This window comes from Danio aesculapii, chromosome 13 (genome assembly GCF_903798145.1).
Source record: "Danio aesculapii chromosome 13, fDanAes4.1, whole genome shotgun sequence".
In the NCBI taxonomy this organism is placed as follows: Eukaryota; Metazoa; Chordata; class Actinopteri; order Cypriniformes; family Danionidae; genus Danio; species Danio aesculapii.
This window is the reverse complement of record NC_079447.1, coordinates 12,784,042-12,805,989: the sequence shown is the minus strand read 5'-3', so window position 1 is coordinate 12,805,989 and position 21,948 is coordinate 12,784,042. Positions and strand designations below refer to the sequence as shown.

General features: G+C 35.3%; 2 protein-coding genes across 2 annotated transcripts in view; one reads left to right on the top strand and one right to left on the bottom strand.

Annotated features, from left to right (window-relative positions):
- LOC130239775 (metal transporter CNNM1) overlaps positions 1 to 12,083 on the bottom strand; it is a 44,810-nt gene extending 32,727 nt beyond the window's left edge. The window contains exon 1 of the mRNA XM_056471099.1: positions 10,649 to 12,083. Within this exon, the coding sequence (XP_056327074.1) occupies positions 10,649 to 12,083 (1,435 nt within the window). The remainder of the gene's footprint in view (positions 1 to 10,648) is intronic.
- Positions 12,084 to 16,678: 4,595 nt separating this feature from the next.
- hpse2 (heparanase 2) overlaps positions 16,679 to 21,948 on the top strand; it is a 157,854-nt gene continuing 152,584 nt past the window's right edge. The window contains exons 1-3 of the mRNA XM_056470240.1: positions 16,679 to 16,929; positions 19,575 to 19,729; positions 21,215 to 21,376. Coding sequence (XP_056326215.1) covers positions 16,679 to 16,929; positions 19,575 to 19,729; positions 21,215 to 21,376 — 568 coding nt within the window. The remainder of the gene's footprint in view (positions 16,930 to 19,574; positions 19,730 to 21,214; positions 21,377 to 21,948) is intronic.

The following is a 21,948-nucleotide window of genomic DNA, read 5'->3' as shown; positions in this document are numbered from 1 at the left end:
TGTAGATAGAGAAGAGAAGTGGCCCAAGCACAGAGCCCTGAGGTACCCCAGTGTTTAGATGCTGTAGGTTGGACACCTCTCCCCTCCACGACACCCTGAATGACCTGTCCGAGAGGTAGGAACTGAACCATTGAATAACAGTGCCTGCGACGCCCAGTGACTCAAACTAAGTTAGGCCCAATCCCAATTCTATTTTTGTAACCCTTGAAACAGAGTGTGAAGGGGAAGGGCTTCAAAATGTACCCCTAAGAAATGGGACACCACTACAGCACCTGCACACGTCATCATATGTCTGCAATCTCTTGCTTCATATGAGATCAGACGATCGCGACTGCTGTAGTTATTCCAGTTGCGTTATTTTTTGGTATTTATCTTCAGGAAATCACTGAAGGCATATATTATGTTATCAACAATAAAATGTGGCTATTAGATTGTAACTGTACAGTGTACTTACACTGTGGCCATATTCATCAATGTAAACACACCAAAACAACATTAACATTATAGTAGACATTGTAAAAAGCTCATTCCCAGCCACTAGACTTTTCTGACAGGGTATTTGAGTGTCATCGAGTGACAGAATGTTCTGAAACTGCTTTACAGGAGTTATTATAGGGTTTATAGATGGTGAAATTTAGGTTGTTTTATTTTTGTGTTTTTTTTTAAAGCATGATGGTAAAACACGAACGCAGTTATGAACGTATTAAAACACATGCTTGTTTGTCGTAAAACTTCGTAATAATGACTTCTCGTAATAAGCTTCTCCTGCTCACCAAGGCTGCATTTATTTCATCAAATACACAGTACAAATTGTAAAATTGTGAAACGTTAATGCACAATAAAATAACTGTTCAAAAGAAGTTTATCATTTAATTTAATCATTTATTCCAGTGATTTTAAAGAGGAATTTTCAGCTTCATTACTCTTCAGAGTCACATGATCCTTCAGAAACTACTCTAATATTAATTATTATTATTATCAGTATTATTAATGATAATAGTAATAAAAGCAATAATGACTGGAGTAATTTCATTGGAAACTACATACAATAAGAAAGCAGCTTTTTAAAGTTTTTTCACATTTAATAAATTCTGCCTTGATGAACAGAATCATTTTCTTCTTTTTCTTCAAAAAAAAAAAAAACTGACCCCAAACTTTTGACCGGTGGTGTATATTTTTATATATATTGTTAAAGTATGCTATACTCTTTTTATTTACAATGTGAGCTGTACCCTATTGAAAACAATAAGCTGAAGCTTGACTTCACAAAATTAAATTCCAAGTAAATCGCAATATCAGCCAAAGAATTGCAATAAGATACTTTTCAGCAAATTTTAATTACAGTTAAACAAGCAATGCCCCAAATAAGGAAATCTAATGTAAAATGTGCACCTATAAAAGCACAAATAAAGGTGTACATGAAATAATACAAAAATAAACAAATCCAAATGAAGTAAACAATGTTGCACAAACAAACAAATAAATAAATAAATAAATAAAGCTACAAAATTTGTTTTTTGTTCATTTTCAGACAAACAACTTTATGAATGCTTGAAGTGTGACTTTTTTAAAATTTGTTAATTTTAACAACACAATATTGATAATATTTATAACCAAAGTCATGTTGGTCACTAGAATTGTGATACAAAATTTCAACACTGTTTATATAGTCATATAGTTGCTATTTTCTAGGCCGATATGGCTAGGAAATATACTCTCATTCTGGCATAAAAATCAAGGAATTTTAGTGAGTGGTAGTGAAAGGCTGTATTTAGCAGTCACAAAGTAATTACTTATTTAAAATATGTAAGTATTAATGAATAGTAAAGTATAGAAGTTGCAAAATAATTACTTAAAATTATTACCTAATCAAGGGAGAATGCAATTTAAAACCCTTCCATAGTGAATTGTAGCTGAGTAGTAGTGAATAGCAATGTTTAGCCATCATGAAACAATTACTTAATCAAAGCAAGTACCTACTTTAAGGGATAGTTCACTCAGAAATGAAAATGTCCTCAACATTTACTCACACTCACGTTGTTCTAGTCTTTCATGAATTCTTTCTTCTGTTAAACACAAAGGAAGATATTCTGAAGAATGTTGGAAGCCATTGACATCCATAATAGGAACAAAAATACTATCGAAGTTGATGGCATTTTTTTTCAACATTTTTCAGTATATCTTGTGTTCTGCTCAACAAAAATAAGAAACTAAGTAAGGGTGAGCAAATAATGACAGAATTTACATTTTTAGGTGAACTGTCCCTTTAAGTAAGGAAGTAACTTCAAAGTCCACTGTAGCGAGTAGTAATGAATACCAGTGGACGAGTATTTACATCATTAAATTAGTATGAAATGTAATTTAACTATTTGATTATTTAACTCAATACTACACTGTAAAACCCAAAAAGTTAAGGTAAACCGATTGCAACAAACTATTTAAGTTCAAAAATTAATCTAAATGAGTACTGTAAACTTAATCCATTTGAATAAAAGAAACAATTTGAGCACAGTAAAACCCGATAAATGAAGAGAACTCAAACCAACTGAGTACTGTAAAACTCATTGAGGCTACTCAAACTGTTTGAGGAAACCAATTGCAACAAACCATTTGAGTTAAAAAACTAATCTATATGAGTACTGTGAGCTTACTCCATTTAAGTTGAAGTAATGAGGTATTTATTAATTCTTTACCTTCAACACTGAGTTCAAGACTTTTTTCAAATAAGTAGAATTAGTTTTTAGTAAATTTTGAGTTAACTACACTCATTTCATTTTATTTTATTTTGTATTTTTTATTTTATTTATATAATATTTTTTTTTGGGGGGGGGGTTAACCTTTTAATGGACAGGAGGGTAGAGAGTATTGACAGGAAAGCGTGGGGAGCAGAGAGAGGGGACGGATCGGCATAGGACCGCGAGGCGGGAATCGAACTCTGGTCGCCGTGAGCACCAGAGTGCACGTGTCAACACACTAACTACTACACCACTGGCACCGACACTCATTTCATTTGATAAAGTTGACTGTTGGGTTTTACAGTGTACTTTAAAATCCCTTTAAATCTTAATGCATAGACAGTATTTATTAAACCTTTTTCTTTAAACCTTTATTGAGTCATATTAAAAACCAAAATATTTTTTTTTACTCAAGCAGTTTACAAACATAGCATTTTTTATTTAATTACACAGAATTACTGTGAATAAAACCGTTTGTTCTGACATGACTCAACAGTACAGCCATGCTATTTATGATTTTGGACCTTTTAAAATCTATTTTTATGAGCATCTTTATTCTTTTAAAGGACAGAGCAGCAGAATTAGAACAGGACAAAAGACAGAGACGTAGTGGATGTTGGCAATCAAATGATGATCAAACAAACCCTCTGTGATTTGTTGTTCCTAAATTCATCACTAATGCTGTATCTTTGAATATTGCTGATGTGCTAAAAAAAATTGCATAATCATAAATGTAATTCATAGTTTGAAAATAATATTGTTCTTTTATTCCTCCAAGAATAAATGAAGTCAATAAAGATGTGCTTGAAATTACATGAGCATAAACTAGTCCAAATATTCCTTTTGGGTGGGCAGTTTCTTTAAGATTGCACATTGCAAACAATCAGCATATGCTTTAAATTTAACATTTTATATTTGTCCATTAGATTTAAAAGGAAAGCCCTTCTCAAAATGATCTTACTTCATTTAATGATCTTCATGAAGCATGTTGTTTTAAAAATGTCTAATGTCTAAAGATAGCTAAAATTAAAAAGGCATTATGAATATCATTGGTCATTATGATATCATTATATCTAAAAAATAAATAATCATGCTTTTTTTATAATTATAATTAAAACCTTCTGCTCATATGTAAATGTTTCTTCAAAAATAATCAGTGTATGCTTTAAAGAGCCCCTATGATGGGTTTTTGAAAATGACCTTCTATGCAGTGTGTAACACAGCTCTAAGTGAAGTGAAATATCCAGGTAAGGCTTAAATCTGAAAGTGCACCATGTTTAAAGTTATTGATTCATCTATAAAAGAGTCGACTCATAGTAGTTTGATTGAATCGCTATGGTAACAAGTCTTTAGCTGTGCCAGCATGACGTTATTATGGAACTTAAGCCCCGGCCATTTGCGGCGTGCACAGGAAATTCTAAAACTCCCGGCCCTGCCCACAAACACTGTAGCAGATACCGGTTAAATCGTTGCAAAGATGCTGTTCTCTGAAGTGTGAGGGAAAGTTAGTGTTATTTTCCCTACCCAAACATGTGAAGAGGCTGTGAAGAGTCAGTGGTTGAAGTTTGTTTTTTGCAAAAATACCTCAGCATTATAGCCCCAGCCTTGTGCTGTGTTCTCGCCATTTTTCGGAAGAGTGCTTCAGTAATCTACACACTTACAACGAGAGATTCATCGGCCGTTTGTTAAAGAAAGGACCAGAAAAGACTATTGATGAATGGGACTTTGTCTGAGCTTGACAGGAACTTTACAGTACACAGTTCATGGATCAGTTTCTTCCTCCATTTCACAAGTGTAAGTAAGTTTGATTAAAATGGTGGCCTCTTGTTTTCTCTAGCAAGCAAATTACGTATTTAATTACGGGAGGGGGGGGTCGGGGGGGATATTGGGACTTGCATCTTTTCCCACTTCTGCTGCTTAGTCTTCAGAAAAAGGTCAATTTATTCAGCTTCACCTTTACCTGCTGTTCAGCATCTGCCTTATTTAACTGACTGCAAAGGGAAAGGTTGAGCCTGCATATTTTATTATCCTCGCTGTAATATGCTCACTCCAGGCTGAAGCTTCAAAGACTGGCAGCTCGGATGCTCTGTGTGAGGAAGCAGATCCTCTGCTCTTCTTGTCCATATGGTCCCAAGCTGAGACACTGATTGGACCAAAAGGTCACCGCTGCAGCTAATCTGCCCTGATGTTTCTGCACAGACAAGCACTTGCAGAAACTTGATTTAAAGGGACAGCTCCTCCCAAAATTATGATACTTCATTTACTTCCTAATGAATTGTGCCATTTCAAACCTGTCTAATGTCTAAAGATTCATCATCATATCTAAAAAAAGAAATAAGCATGCTAAATGTATGATTTAAAATGGGTTTCCACTCAGAGGTGGGTTTCCTCCGAGTGCTCCAGTTTCCCCCACAGTAAAAGACATGGTATAGGTGAATTGAACAAGCTAAATTGGCTGTAGTGTGTGAGCATGTGTGTGAATGAGAGTGTATGGGTGTTTCCCAGTGATGGGTTGCAGCTGGAAGAGCATCCACTGTGTAAAACATATGCTGGATAAGTTGGCGGTTCATTCTGCTGTGGTGACCCCGGAGTAATAAAGAGACAAAGCCGAAAAGAAAACAAATGAATAAATGAATGACATTTTAGAGGTTGCCTTCTGTAAATCATGGTAAAATGTATGATAAAATTAATGACAAATGTTAATGGAGTTTACTATTATTTAGACCTCACTGATATTTATAATTTTTATACCAAAATTAACTAAATAGAGCATTTGAACAAATAAATGTGTAGTAGTCTGATTTTTAAATATCTAATGTGATTGAAATGTAATTAACCTAACTCTAAAATAAAAGCAAGTTATTTTAGCCATAATTTTACAGTATAGTCAGAGTTCTTTTTACTCATAAGATACAGAATGACATAACACTGATATTGAACGTCTTCTAGATTCCTTGGGGATATTTAATTGAATTATGTCATCACAAAAAATACATATATACACTCACCGGCCACTTTATTAGGTACACCTGTTAAACTGCTTATTAACGCAAATTTCTTATCAGCCAATCACATGGCAGCAACTCGATGCATTTAGGCATGTAGAGATGGTCTAGACTATTTGCTGCAGTTCAAACTGAGCATCAGAATGTGGAAGAAAGGTGAATTAAGTGACATGAAATAACGTGGTATGGTTGTTGGTGCTAGACTGACTGGTCTGAGTATTTCAGAAACTGCTGATCTACTGTGATTTTCATGCACAGCCATCTCAAGGGTTTACAAAGAATGGTCCAAAAAAAGAAAAAATATCCAGGAAGCGGCAGTTCTGTGGGTGCAAATGCCTTGTTGATGCCAGAGGCCTGATCTGATGCCACAGCCTCCCTGAGTATTGTTGCTGACCATGTCCATCCCTTTATGATCACAGTGTACCCACTCAGACTGGTTTCTTGAACATGACAGTGAGTTCACTGTACTCAAATGGCCTTCACAGTCATCAGATATCATTCCAATAGAGCACCTTTGGGATGTGGTGGAACGGGAGATTCGCATCATGGATGTGCAGCCGACAAGTCTGCAGCAACTGCGTGATGCTATCATGTCAATATGGACCAAAATCTCTAAGGAATATTTTCAGTACCTTGTTGAATCTATGCCATGAAGGATTAAGGCAGTTTTGAAGGCAAAAGGGAGTCCAACCCAATACTAGTAAGGTGTACCTAATAAAGTGGACCAACTGGAGTATGGTTTATTTAAGTCTTTCTGTTTTGGGAATTCATTTTTAAGTCAGTATTTAATATTTATTAGCAACTTCTGTGTAAAAACTGTAGTTAATCCTACTTCAAATATCTTTCAATATGTAAAAAGAGAGCAATCCACTAAATGAACTGTGACCTCAAATTTGTCTCAGACTGTTCTTGTGTGTGTGGTACAAAATAAATTAAGGTCTTGCCCAAAGATTAATCTCCATCCAGGGTTAAAAAAGTGCAGTGTGGTGCCAGTCTGTGCTGAAAATGCTATTTTTTAGTCTGGGACTTTGCTTTAACTGCCCTGGATTCCTGCGGCGCTTGTGGAACTGATACTGCTCATGATCTCTTTACTATATCTACAGCAGACCAGTGTTTGTGCCCAGAGGGGATGGTAAATCTGGTGAATCTAGTACCCGGCGAGAGCGGTAAATCTGACAGGTTACTGCATTACCTCTGAATTATAGCACTCTGCGCCCTGGCTGCCGCTGATCTGTAGCTTTGCCTTCATAGAAAACACCATCAATCTCAATAAGACATTATTACGTAATTGCCACAGTGATGCAGTAAAGGCCAAAGTATGATTTCATAGCAGGAGTCAGAACACATCATATCACATCACTGACTATAGGCTTTCTGCAGGACAGGATCAAAGGAAAACTATATTCTTACACCTTCATTCCTTTATACAAGTGCTTGACATTAGTAATGTAATGGATTTCTAGAAGAGAGTGTCAAAATATGTCTGTCTGCATGCAAACAATACTTGCTCTCTTAGTGAACCGTAAGTAATGATGACATGAATGGAGATGGTTGGTTGCCATGGGAACAAATTCATATTATTCATGTCCGGTGGCTTGGCCCTTTTGCAGATGTCAAATGATGAGGTTGTGCACAAGACTCCAAGTATTAAAACACATAAAGATGAGAAAAATATTTGATATAATAATAGATAATATATATTCTATATAGGTCACATAACCACAGGCTGATGCATCACTTTAAACATTTAACATTTATGCAGCAGGTTTTCATCTATAATTTCATATAGTACAATATGTTCTCCAGTCACTGCAGTCACTGAACTGTGCTCTTAAAGAGACAGTTGACCCAAAAATGAAAATCGCATCTTCGTGTTTTTAGAGTCCTACACTCTAACAAAAAAGTACATGGGGGTACAAAGAATGTTCTTTAAGGAACAGTTTTGTACTTTTGTAAAAGTTGTACCTAATATGGTTCAGAAAATACCTCTTATGATGTACCTCTATGGTACAACTGAAATGAAGGAACACGTTTGTTCTCATAAAAAAGGTAAATAAGTGTTGGACAACTCCTTCTTTATTAAAATCTATGAAAATAAATATGACTGTAAAGGCAAAGTGATTTTATGAATAATTTATGAATTATTAAAACAAGAATCATCATTTAAAAGCATACGTTTAAAGAAACTCATAAACAATTATTAAGTTCTACAGGTGTGGTAAACAACTAGTAAAACAAAACTATAAGTATTGTAAACTAAACATTTAAGGCATTTTTAATAAACATTTATATATTTTCTGATAAATACATTTTCATTATTGATATTTGCACCTTTCGGTGTTTGCTTTCCACCACACCTGTGAGCTGGCAAAAGTCCTGCATATGCATAGTGTTTATGCAGACATTTTAGTATTGTAAAACTAATCAAACTTTGTGCCTATCTCACTACGATACTTTTTACATAATTCTATTTCTATTTTAAAATTCAGTAAATGAACTACAAAAGTATTGTGGGAAATTGAAGAAAAAAAAGGTTTTATGTCGTAGATGGGAGAATGTGTTTCTCTAACATAAATCAAAAGATCTATTTCAAGAGTTCCCACTTAGATATGCTTGGCGTATAAAGCAGGTTTGGCATGCTGTCCCGGGAGAGAACCCTGAGCTCGGAGATATTTGAGCCCAGGGCTCCCGCCCGGTCGATAAGCATATCAGGAGATCCGAGATCAGGTAAGTCTCGAGACCTCCCCCTTTAGAAAAGGGAGGAAAAGGAGGAGATGGGGTGGAAGGGGGGATTCTTCCAAACAAAGATAGAAACAGTAGGGAGAAAATGGTCCATTTATAGTAAACTAGGATCACTCTGATTGGATTATTACTGATTACAGATGAGTGGCCAGACGTGCTCAATCATATCAAGTGTTCCTCTCGAAATTAGTTTATGAAACTTCACTTTTGCTAAACATTTCACAACACTTTTCACAAAAATGTTAAAGTATTTTTTATTCTTTATTGTAGATGGAAAAGGTGCATTTACACAAAAGGAAATTTTTAAAAAACAGTTAAAAAATTTATTTGATGTTTTATAATCACTGAAAATAAATTGACACATTTTAAATACAGCAAAATGCCTTTAAATAGTTCTTGAAGGAACACATTTGACACTAAGGCACAAAGTATCTTGTCACTGTAGTGGTACCTTCTTGGATCAGATTTGTACCTTTGATGAAGGTACAATATTGTATCTGCAGGGTTTAAAAACGTAGGTACATTTTGATTTCCCATGGTACAAATCATGTCTTTAAAAGATACAAACTGCAATGGTACAATTCTGTTCCATAAAAAGGTCTTGCTCAGTGACAAGGGTTTGTACCTTCTTTGGTACAACAATGTACCATTTCTTTCTGAGAGTGTAAATGTATGTCTTTACTTTGTTAATTACTTTTTTTCATTTCATTTCATTAATGTTAATCAGGTCCAATGTTGTTTAGAAGACAGTGTTATTCAATATGGTCATGTATTGTGTTTGGCAACTCAAACCTGCCTAATGAGTCACCCTCAAATCATCTTAGCTTTTCCCACATTTTAGCCATGCAGTTAAAAATTTGGGAGTGAATTTGGACAGTAGTTTAAAATTTGATAAACGGGTAAATTTAGTGATCAAGGCAAGCTTTTTCCAGCCAAGCCATTTCTTAGCCAGCATGATCTAGAGAAAGTCATGCATGCTAATATCAGCTCTCGTCTGGAGTATTACAAAATGCATTTTAAGTTGGAATTAACCAAACCCTAATTCATTGCTTACAACTGGTGCAAAATGCTGCTGCTCGTATGCTGACGAATAGAAACGTGAGCACATTACACCTGTCCTTTACTCTCCTCACTTGTCTCCCTGTTGATTTCAGAATTGATTTTAACCTATTGTTGTTTGTTTTTAATGCAGTTGATGGTCCTGCACCTTCATATTTAACCTATTTATTTAGACGTGCTCTTGGTATTTGGTAGTATAAAATGCTGTTTTGTTTTATTGACACTTGTGTTCTTACCATCTTATGTGTTTTAATGTTTAATTTTGTTTTTAATACTGTAAAGCACTTTGAGCAGCCTCCTGGTTGTGATAAGTTGCTATATAATTAAAGTTTGATTGATTTATTGATTGATTTTGTTCCACAAAAGAAAGAAATCCTTAAAAGGACAGTTCACCCAAAAGTGAAAATGTGCTGTTAGTTTACTCGCTGCAGGCCGGATGCCATCCAAGATGACATTTTTTTTAGATGGAAACTTCTTGGTGATACATAAAATGCAAACTGGTGACTGTACAGCAGACCCATTGGTCAGAATTATAAATTAACTCCTGTATTGAAGTGGTGCTGATATGTTTGTTGTTTTGTTTATCAAAAATGCTCATAGATGCTGCAAAAAAATTGTAAACAAACTATAAGCATCATTTCACATCTGAGTTTGTACCTACATTATTATGCAACAGCAATTCGCACTCCAGGCTGCCATGAACATGTTAAAAAGCATTTGTCAAGGCTGTGTATTAAAGATAAACATGCATGAATAATGCTCAGTCATCTTCACTGACTTCAAAACATCAGGCCACAGATATTAATTTTGTTTTTTAGCTGTATGTTTTTTTACTCTAAATATGCTGTTAGCATTCACTTGCATATAAATCAACAAGGATGATTACAGCTAAGTCACCTGCATCTCAGATGGTCTTAGGATAAGTGCATTAATATGTAATTTTTCTTTAATTACTTTAATTAATTAATTAATTAATTAATTCTTTAATTAATTAATATGTCATCTCTTTAAACAAGGGTGAGTAATTCATGATAGTATTTCAAACCTACTTTACCTTTTTTTCTTCGATCTGCATAACTTTACATAGCTAGAGTACAAGCATCTTACCTTTCTTGAACTGCTCCAGCATTGCATCCAGTTTGGTGTCATTAAACACACAGTGCAGCGGGTGCTTGTAGAACTGAGTGATGGTTTTTAACGGCGTGCAGTCATCTGGGTCAACAAAAGCCAGATCTTTGACGAACAGAATATCAACAATATTGGACCTTTCGTTCTCAAACACCGGAATGCGAGTGTATCCGCTCTGCATCACGTCCGACATGGTGTAGAAGTCCAGGATGGCGTCCGAGGCCAGCATGAAGCAGTCATTGAGAGGGGTCAGCACATCTTCCACCGTTTTGCTCCTGAGCTCCAGAGCTCCCTGGATGATGTTCATCTCCTCTTTCACCAGGTCATGATACGGGTCAGTGACTCTCAGCATAGCCAGTAACTTCTCACGGGTGTAGAAGTTGCTGATTTCCTGATGCAGCATGTTGTCTAGAAGTTTGCTGATGGGATAGGTAATGGGGAAAGTCAGTAGCATCAGCATCTTAGTCAGCCACACGGTTTTGGACGCGATTGCCAAGCCGTGCCTGGATGCGACAGAGTGCGGCAGGATCTCTCCGATGAAGAAGATGAGAAAAGTGCACGCCGCAGTAGAAACGGGCGTTACTCCGAGGATCTGGCACATCCAGACCACCAAGAAAGTGTTGGTGAGCACATTGCACAGCACCAAGGTGCACAGGACATAGTTGCCATGCTTGCGCACTGATTCGATCTTATGCGCGTACTTCTGCTCCTTGTCCGTGCCGCTGTTCTGCAGCACTTTGAGCTCCACCGGGTCCAGCGCGAGCATGCTGATCACCAGCCCGCTGAAAAGCGCGGACAGTGCGAGCAACAGCACCGAGAGACCCGCCTGCAGCCATCCGTCCGCATGCGGCGGCCGCTCCACCACCGCCAGCCAGAAATCGCGTGTCCGGTAATGCTCCCATTTGATCCCGTCAAAGGCGCACATGGAGAAATACTTAATGTTCTCTCCTCTCCGGAGGTCTTTGGCGAGAAGCTCCACCAGTATGGAGTTTTGGCTGGAGGCTGACTTGAATGACCCAAGAAGCTCAATATCCGAGCTCCTGGCGCTCTCCTCCACACATAAGTTGCGTTTGGGGTGCACCTGCCCCTCTCTGCCCGGCTCCGGTTCTTCGATGAAGGCGATCCACGGTGCGGCTGCGCTGCTGACGGTCCGGTTGATCCTCTGTGGAGATGCTGCATAGTACACGCGTAACATGAACCGCGTCCCTTCAGTGGCCTTTAGCACCCCGTCCTGCACGGACAGATCTTTTCCCGTGTCCTCCGGTCGGAAGCCCAGCAGTCCGTGGCTCGGTGAAGGGAGAGTGGAGGCGAGCAGGAGCAGCAGGGGCAGCAGGCATGGTCCGGGGATGCGGTGCGGGAGGAGAGCATCCGCAGCATCCGCAGCCATGATGCTGAGTGGGTTGTAGAAGGACATTGGCGAGCTGGATCACGTGGCAATGACACACACCCACAGACACACACACACTCTCATCCACTCTGTTTGCCGAGTCAATGTAACAGCTGGAGTCTCGTGTAAATAAAAATGACACCGCAGTGACGTCATGGCGCTTTGCGGGGCCGCAATACTGTAACAGGAAATGTTGATGCACTGCACAGGCAGAGACGATGATATAATGTCGTTTTGTAAGCCTCTTGGACACATATATATATATACATTTACCAACAATATACTAATAATTATAACTGTAGATTGTCTGGCATTAAAGGTTATTAAATGGTTGTAAAGACACTTTCTCTCTTTTTGTGTTAGGTTGGCTGGATGGGAAGCCTCTGGGGCTTAATACGGCTATTCGGATTGTGATATTAACCAGCAACAGAAGGTTGAAGATATCTGCCATATTTAATTTATTGTATCATATAATGCACTGTATTGCATGTCAGAATTGATTTTGTACTTAGGCCTACATTTATTGTTTATGCATATATTAATTTTATTGTCCAAAAAGGCATTGTATGCGAGTTAGAGAATTAGATAGTTTATTGAATTTATAATAATCAGATTTAAAGCAGAAACTCAACCTCTATGCTGAACATAACGAGTCTTCACCACAAGGTGGCACTCTATTACAATTTCCATTGACTTCCAGACTTCAAGAGACTTTGATATTAAGCTATAAACTAGATATTTGTTCACCATTATTTGACGGATAAAGTAGAACTTGTAATAGTAGGCTATATTTTCGCAAAATGATGTTGGAAATAGTGATATAAGAACAGCATATAAAGCCTTATGAAGAAATATCTGTTAAGTTTTAATATGTATGCTTACATTTGTACAAAAGAATGCTATTTATATTTCACATTTAATTCATGCATATGCATATAAGCTCGATCGAAGCGAACAATCAGTGTGACCCGGTCTTATCGCGTTTGTAAAAGTAATTGAACTAATAAAAATCACATTTTATTACATAGTGTTCACTCATTTGCATTCCCAGCAATTTTTCGTTCCCAAAAGCAAGTAATTCGTTCTGTTGGGGGTTTGTTAAATCATTTCGAAATGTCTGAAAAGTCCCTCCGCCAAAAGCAGGGTGAAACAATAAGCCGTGGTCTCGTAAACACTTATTTTAATCCTGTGAGTGTTTGGAGCCAGGCCTGAAACAGACAGCCAATGCCTCAGATGCTATATATGAACACCATTCTGAACGGCTGCACGAGTAAGGTAAAACTATTAGAAAAAGAAGAATGTGTAGATGTTTGGCTGTGTGCGCTAACCACTTTCGTCTGCTCAGCATCACTCGCTTCCACCTCGTAAATCACAGACAAATATGTGGCGTTTTCCCCTTCTTTCTCCCTTAAACTCTCTATATTCAGAGGGACCCGTGTGTACAGCCTTGACCTTGTCGGGAGTCTGACCGGAGGGCTCACAGGACAGTTTGCAGGCTCAGGAAGCTTTTAACTAATAAGATATTGATGGTCCATTTAGCTGAAATGTGTTTGAAACAGTGGGAGTGCAGTGTTCGGATGGTTTTACAACTCTGTATTTTTTATTGTTTAGAGAAGAAAAGGGAAAATTAAAACAGAAATATTATGTACAAGATGTGTAATAGAGTATAGAATATGATAATAATAATAATAATAATAATAATAATAATGAAAAAACTAGATGGATAATTTGAGTAATTCAATGCAGTTTACTTTAAGGCATTGCTTTTTATAAGCGCGCTTAATTTCTTCTGCAATACATATTCATCATAGAACTTTAATAATAAACCTCAGCTTTAAACTGAGTGGATATTTAGTTGTTAATAACTAAAACGTAATATATTTGTCAACCTGGTTTATCATATTTTATTTTAATTTAGTGTAAATATTTATGAACAAACGGTAATGATATTTATTGTATTCATATATAATGCAGTTAAAGCATAAAGCTTGATGTATTTATCATCCTTTTATATAGGATAGTTTAATTTTGCAATAGCCTAATTAATATTTGCGTAAAAAATTCTTAAAATCTTTTGAACTTTTTTGGCAAGTCAAACTTCTTTCATTCTTATTTTAAGTCATATTAAAATGCATGCAAATTCTGAAGAAAAACGAACCTATTTTAATTCATTTTTAAAGAATAATCTAATCGATGTAACAATTCATACAATTCTCCCTGTGTTGTTTTTGTAGCTAAATTATTTATACAAAAGTTTTATTCTTGAATTGTGTTTTAAATCGAAAAGATGCAACAGATGTTCATTTTATCTGGACTATTTTATAGCCTGTGTTTTCTCCGTATTCACATAAAACTAAAAAAGATGACCGCATATTCCTGATTGTTATGTATATTTGATGAATTTACTCCCTGTAATCTCTGAAACGGTGAGTTCCAGTTTTAGAAAGCAAAAAATACACTTCAAAAGATTTCTCATATAAAACTTGATAAATCTTGTCATAAATCCGAGGTTAAAGAGAGGCGCCCTGTCTGGTTTGCTGCCAAGAAATATACTGTAAAAACAGCGGAGAGTCTTATTTTCTTTCTGTTTTGTTTTACTCTCCTCCTTACTGTAGAAAGCGGACAGTAAGTGGACTGTCACAGGGCGCCCGGGATTATAGGCCAGAGGTCTCGGTTACAGAACGAAGAACATGGTTGCGTTTATTATACAACTGTCTGGCAGTCAGGTAACAGTATTACAATTATTATTTTTTATATCGATCTGCTAACGTCTCAGGATGTCAATTGACGATGTCATGATGTCAATTATCAGTGAAGATTATGTCGGCCGGCTGGTTTGTCATGCCGAAAGATATGCACATACTTAAATATTATGAATCAGTAACCTTAAAATTGAAGATGTTTTTTTTTTTTGGCTAAGTCATGTGTTTCGCATTTGATATTAAAATTCCATAGCAAAACTATTCCGTGAAAAAAAAAACAAAGCAAGATGAAAGGACAATAAACATAGCCTCCGTATTTGTTGCAATTTATTTATTTAGTTAACTGGTTTACTTGCAAGTTCTTTATTAAAAAAGCAAAACCAGTTCGTGTTGGCGTCTTTGTAAACGAATATTTCAATATTTTATTTTAACATTCATCAGCTACAAATAATCGTTTACATTTTAAGTTGCTAAACCAATGTTTCCGACATGGATAATTAGGCTAAATATAATTCAATGGAGAAATCATGACTATTAATGTTAAATATCAGATATGCATAACGTTATTATTAAAGTTTTATTATGGTTTTTTTTTCGCGAAAAAGTAAATTTTTCCCCATATAAAATTAATTGTTATCATTGTCAAGCTATAGTTATATGATGCATTTATTCTTCAGTTTGGTTTTATTTACCCCGCCCTTACTTATTTAAGTATGAACAGATAGTAATAGGCTACTTTTCAATATTTTTTCTCAAGAAAAAGTAGCATTTACACTGAGAATTACTACTCAAAAACGTTTAAATGCGCAGTGGATCAGTAGACAATGTCAACTTTTAAATAGGTCAGCCAAAGGCGAAAAAATACAAAGCATGTTTTATATCAATCCGCGTAATCTGTCAAGTCACAAAGTATAATAACCTTTCAATTCTCTAAATATAAGCGTATTAAAAATAAGTGGCAGTCATTCACTGCATTCATAGACTACACAAAGTGATGTTGTTCGAGAATAACGACAACGAAATAACTAGCATATAATGTAAATAATTATTTTGAATAACTGTGTTATAACTTATAAAGTTATTACACAAAGATTAATTATTATATTGTTTAATATTGTTTTATTAATAAGAAAAAGTGTGGTCAGCTACTGGTTGTTCTTTTTAGGCAGTTTGAGTTGTATGTTTCATAATTAAATCCTTAAATTATAAGGATTATGGCTTTACACTCTTAAAAATACATTGTTTATGGCCATTTATATTTATATAGATATTAAACATCTATTGAATAGTTTAGTAGAATTGTAAAAAATAGTGAAGCTGTTCACTGAAAAGTTATTTGATGAAACAACATGGTCCTCCTATAACTTTAATACAAACAGTTTTGGAACTTTATGATTAATACTGCATACCTTTTCTATTGAAAAAGTATTTTAAATTACACAAATTATGTTTTATATATAACAGCTGGTGTTAAAAAACGCAAACAGCAGACATTAATCCATGGACTTAACCTCGACTAACTTTATAAACAAAAACATGATATTTAGCTGAACCAAAGAGCACTGAAAAACATGAGTTTTGTGTTTGCTGTAATTTATTTAATATTTCTAGTGCAGACCCCCACCCACCCCTCAAAAAGAAGCTTGCGTTAAATAAGAGTCATCTTACCTTTAAGAGCCGCAGCGTTACTACAGAGGGCGGTGCAGGGGCAGCAGTTTGATGGAGGCTGGCCCTGGGGCGTGAGTTTACTCCAGCTAACTCCAAAACAGCTGAAGACAGGGGGGCTGAAAGAGACACTAGCGATCCTTTGGTCAAGGAGGGGCATAAAACATACTTCAGGTGCTTTTTTAAACCGCTTTTATAAGGAGATCTCCGCTGGATCTCCCTCACTGCGCTCCGCCCGGTGCTTGAGGACAGAAGATGCCCAGGCAGTTTTTCTGCCCAGTGTTCGGCTCGTCACTGTGGTTGGCACTGATACTCCAGTCTCTCATTTCCTCCGCCGTTACCTACAGAAGACCAGTGTCTGGAGGAAAGAGACAGAGCTTTCTGGAGAGGACCTTGATTTTATTAGACGTCAATACTCGGAGCCCGGTTAAAGTTTTGAATGACAACTTCCTCTCGTTGCAGTTGGATCCATCTATCATAAAGGATGGTTGGCTGGACTTCTTAAGGTATGACAGTTTTGCAGTGGCATCCTGGTGATGCTGATGTGTTTGTTTAGATTTAGGAAGCGAGGTAGAATCGCATGCTAGAGAAGGATATGAAGAGATTTTTGGGAACGGTAGCTTTTTGAAGCCGATTCAAGCTCTATCATATTGGATTAGCAACATCAAGTGGTCAAGTTGGACCTGATAATGAGGAGCTAGAAACCCTCATTCATGTTCCAAGCAGGTTGGCTTAAACTGAACTTTTCAACAGGAACACAACTACACATTATCAATGAATCATTTCAAGTACACATTTCTAATATTTAACTTGCTAATCCGCTTGAAAACTTGAAACTTGAAAACAGCTCCATATTTTAGGTCTTTTATTAGACTTTTTACTGATAAACATCACGTTAAATTGCACTCTTTGTTTACATAAAATGTTTTGACTTTCTTTACATTTTTAAAATACAGAATATCAATAGTTTTCTATCACGCGAATAGGGTTTTGAAGAAAATGTACGCGTAAAATAGAAATGATCACGTTTACGCGCAGTGCGTAAAACTGTAAACCCAGATGAAACAGTAATATAGGATGAGCTTTGTCTACAATCGATCTGCACTCGGCGCGTGAATATGACTTTATATATCAGAGCGAGAACCTTGAACATACACGCATATTTGAATGGTTGTTAATTTGCGCACCAGGGCTTGACCTGGAAGTGAACACGAGTGTCCCAGCCCCCAGAGAAGAAAACATACACAAAAAAAAAAAACTTACGGAGAACCAAAATGTAAGTCTCTTTTATTACCCCGGTCAAGTTCGATATTCGATGTAGTGTTTACTCCCGACGTATTATCGAATATTGTTTGTAGTCAGAATGAGTAATTAGAAAAAGTTACATTTAATAAGGGGCCCACATACTGTAAATCCGAACCCCAGCCTGCTGTCGTGGCATTATTGTTAGCTTTTTCTCGTGTAAGTGGTTTGTTTAGGTTTTACATTTCGTGTCCTTCGTTCCTTCTATGGAAAGGAACCCAGGACTCAACAGCGGGATTTGACTAAACAGGACATTAAGTTACTACTACTGCTTGGCTAGAATTTGAAAAGATCACTGCAATGGATTTTAAGTAGCCTATGCCTAATAGTGATGTTTTTAATGTTTAGCTAATGATATGCACATGTATAAGGCTCTCATAATGGTAACGCTATGTTCAAGTGTTTCTATTTAAATAGATTCCAATTGTTGTCGTTATTATTATGTGCGTTGCACTAATGTTTATTTTTTTCTTTCAATTTTATAGTTTTATTATTAATTTTACAGTATCCATAAAATAACATGCATTATTCATGCTTGATCTGACTAACATTATTGGAGTGGCACCAGCAAAATGTTTCCTCTACTTGCTCCAGTTTTATGTGTTCTTAAAATCTGTTTCAGCCCACCGACCACAACAGAGACTTAACCGATAGTTTGTTGTAGTTATTATTTTGCTGTTTTTAATAAAATAAATAAATAAATAAATAAAATAAACACTTAATGTTGTCATCTTATATGATTTCATTATCATTTATTTTAATTTCATTCTAATATTATTTAAGCTGTTGTCGAGACAGCGTACTCAACGCTCAAAGGGGAACGTTTGCGCAATTTATAGGCCTACTTTTATGTGCACCTTTTACTGCTTCACTTTTTACAACTGGTACCTTATTATACATCATTATTTAGGAAAGCACTAAAAAAGAAGCTGGTATTTATTTAATTAGGTAGAAACGAGAGTGTAGCAAACACAAACTGCAGCTCCGTGTGAAATAATCTGCTGCTCATTTCACCACTGCGGCCTGACTGAAACCTTATCGCACATTACACCAGATCTCATGAACACCACAAAAGTTCAGTCTTGACACTCTAATCGGCACAAACTGATGGAAAATTTAATAAATAAAATTAATGAAATGCGATGTTATTTGTTCAGCTGTGAAAATCATGTGTCGGCATTTCAGACCGTTAAAATCCATTTATTTATTAATTTTTCTACACTAGAAAATACTGGTTGCCTTAATTTTAAGATGACTTAAATTAACGTTATGAGTCCATTGAACTTATATTATGTTAAACTGACTTAAAACAGCTTGCATAACTTATAAAATTAAGTTAGAACATGATTAACTTAGTTTAATAAGTTACAATGAACTAAAAACATATGCTGTCATGACTAATTGATCTTATAATTTTTTTTACACAGCTTAGTCTCTATTTCAGAGGTTTCTACTACGGAATTAACCGACAACAGTTACAATAATACATCAAAAATGAAAAATGAGACGTGTATCATAGCTACATAAAGTATATCCAGGATATAAACCTAAAAAGAAATTTGAGAATTTGTTTAGCTTATTTTCATACTTTACTGTAAAAGTGTAAAGCATTGAAAGCTTATCTTAGGAATTAAATGAACAATCATTATGTAAAAATTTATTTTTTTTATACATTGTTTTTATATTCTGAATCAATATTAAACACTCCAGAAAGAGGTCATATCAGGTATAAACCATAATTAAGTCATAATTTTTACTTTTCACATTGCAGTACATTCACTATGGATTGTTTCTTAGTTAATAATATATATCCTTTGAGTCTGTAATCTACATCTTTCTGTATCCACAGCTCCAAGCGTTTAGTCACTCTGGCACGGGGACTCTCTCCAGCTTATTTGAGGTTTGGGGGCAAACGGACTGACTTTCTCCAGTTTCATAACCTGAAGAATCTAGCAAAGTTTAGAGGGCCTGGACCAGACTATTACCTTAAAAACTATGAAGATGGTAGGGTCTAATTTGCTAATTTTCTTGATTTAAAAAAGGGGTTTTCATCTCATAATTACAGAAAACTTGATATGGGGGGAAAAAGTGTATATTATTTACAAATGTGCATGCTTAAACCTTAAATATATCTGAATAAATGTTGATGCATTTTATTTATTTACAGTGCTCAGCATATATAAGTACACCCCTCACAAATCTATCTTTTAAGTTCATATTTTAATAGGAAGCTATACAATATTATATTTGTGCACTGAAGCCAAATCTGGAGCTTATCTAACAGAATAACTTACAATAACGGTCTATAAACTAGCACACCCCAATTTATGTTATAGAAAAATATTAAATGTATAGCTTCTTTTCTACGTTTTTTTCTACGTTTTATCTTAATGTAGCTTTACATTTCATTTAGATTTCTTAAATGAATTTACAACTAAAAATAATATATATATATATATATATATATATATATATATATATATATATATATATATATATATATATAATATATATATATATATTAAATTTGACTGCTGGACTGCTCCATGATTGGGGGTGGTAGATATTTTTTCATTATTATTATTATATATCATTACATTATTATAAAATAATATATTTTATTGTAAATAACTAAAATTTATTTACGTAATATTTTTATTTGTTTGACTCTCATATAAAATATGATAGAAACAATGTTATATATAGTTACATATATATACTTCTAGATATTTGTTGGGGACCCCATATGTCCTTGGGCCTTAAGCGGACATATGCTTACTTTGCTTTTTGGTTAAATCTGTCCTTCTTATATTCACTGAGAATTTGATAAAAATATTAATTTTCAAAATGGGAAGCTATACGATGTTATATTTGTGCGTATACATTAGATTAGGCAGTACTTAAGCCAAATCTGAAGCGTATCTAACAAAAATAACTTGGGATAATGGCCCAAAAACTTGTACATCCACATTTATGTTATAGAAAAATATTAAATACAAATTTAAGAAAGAGGAAAAATCAAGAGAGGCAAAAAAAAAAAAAAAATTTGTTGAAATTTTGTAGGTTGTAAATTTATTTTTGCAATATTTTGTTTGAACTTAATTGTATTATCTTTCAATTTCTAAATTTATTTGGTGACTAAAATATAATTTTTTTGAATATATATGTTTATTAAATCTGTTTTGTTTAAATGCACAAAAATACATTGCTATAATCACTGAGAAATGGATCAAAATAATTATTTTCAAAATGGGGTGTTCTCAATTATGCTGAGCACTGCAATGTTAAAAAAATGGCTTGTTAATTCCGCTGGCTTTTTAAAATCAATAAACACAGAACAGGAAGAACTATATTTTGAGTTTCTAGTAAACATGTCCTCAATCCAAACCACATGCATGATTACATTAACTCTTTTAGTGGTTAGTTTTACCTCTTGATGGGCAGATACACACAAATAACTCCAAAAACATTCTCGCGGTTTCCATGCAGACATAGTGCGCAGTGACTTCGCTCTGGACAAACAAAAAGGCTGCAAGCTGGCCAGCCACCCAGACATGATGCTGGAACTACAGCGGGAGAAAGCAGCTCAGATGCAGCAGGTCTTGCTGAAAGAACAGCTTTCCAACATCTACAGCGACGTCACATTAACAGGTAGGAGATTACAACAACACGCTCAGCTGATAGAGTGGTTATTTAGTTTTTTTAATGCAGGTTTTTATCAAATATATTGAGTGATGCATATAAATGACGAAGATTTACAGTCATTCAGAATTTTTACTTTACTAGATGATGGAATCTTTTTTTTTTTGTCTTGGGTGCGTTCTGTTTATGCTTCAGTTTTATGTTGCTCAAGCTTGTCTGAATGTTGAGTTTTGTCTCACTGATGTTCATGGCAGTATATGTCAACAAATACAGTGATGTAATTGTTGCTGCCTGTTACAGGTTTAAAATAAAAAGAGACAGGATGGTCCAGTGCACAATCAACCAAAGCAGATGGTTTTATTGATCACTTTCAACAGCTGTGCTGTGCCTGTTTGTAAATCCAGTGTCCAATTTCAGATTTCATACAGACATTGTCCTAAATGTTCAGATCATTTTAGGGCACATAATTGTTTGAAAGGCAGAAATCTCAGAGGACTTGTCAGAGACCTTTGTAGTACTGAAAATTTCAGATCAAGGATATAATGAAACTGAATGATGATATATACAAAAGGCTAGTAGAA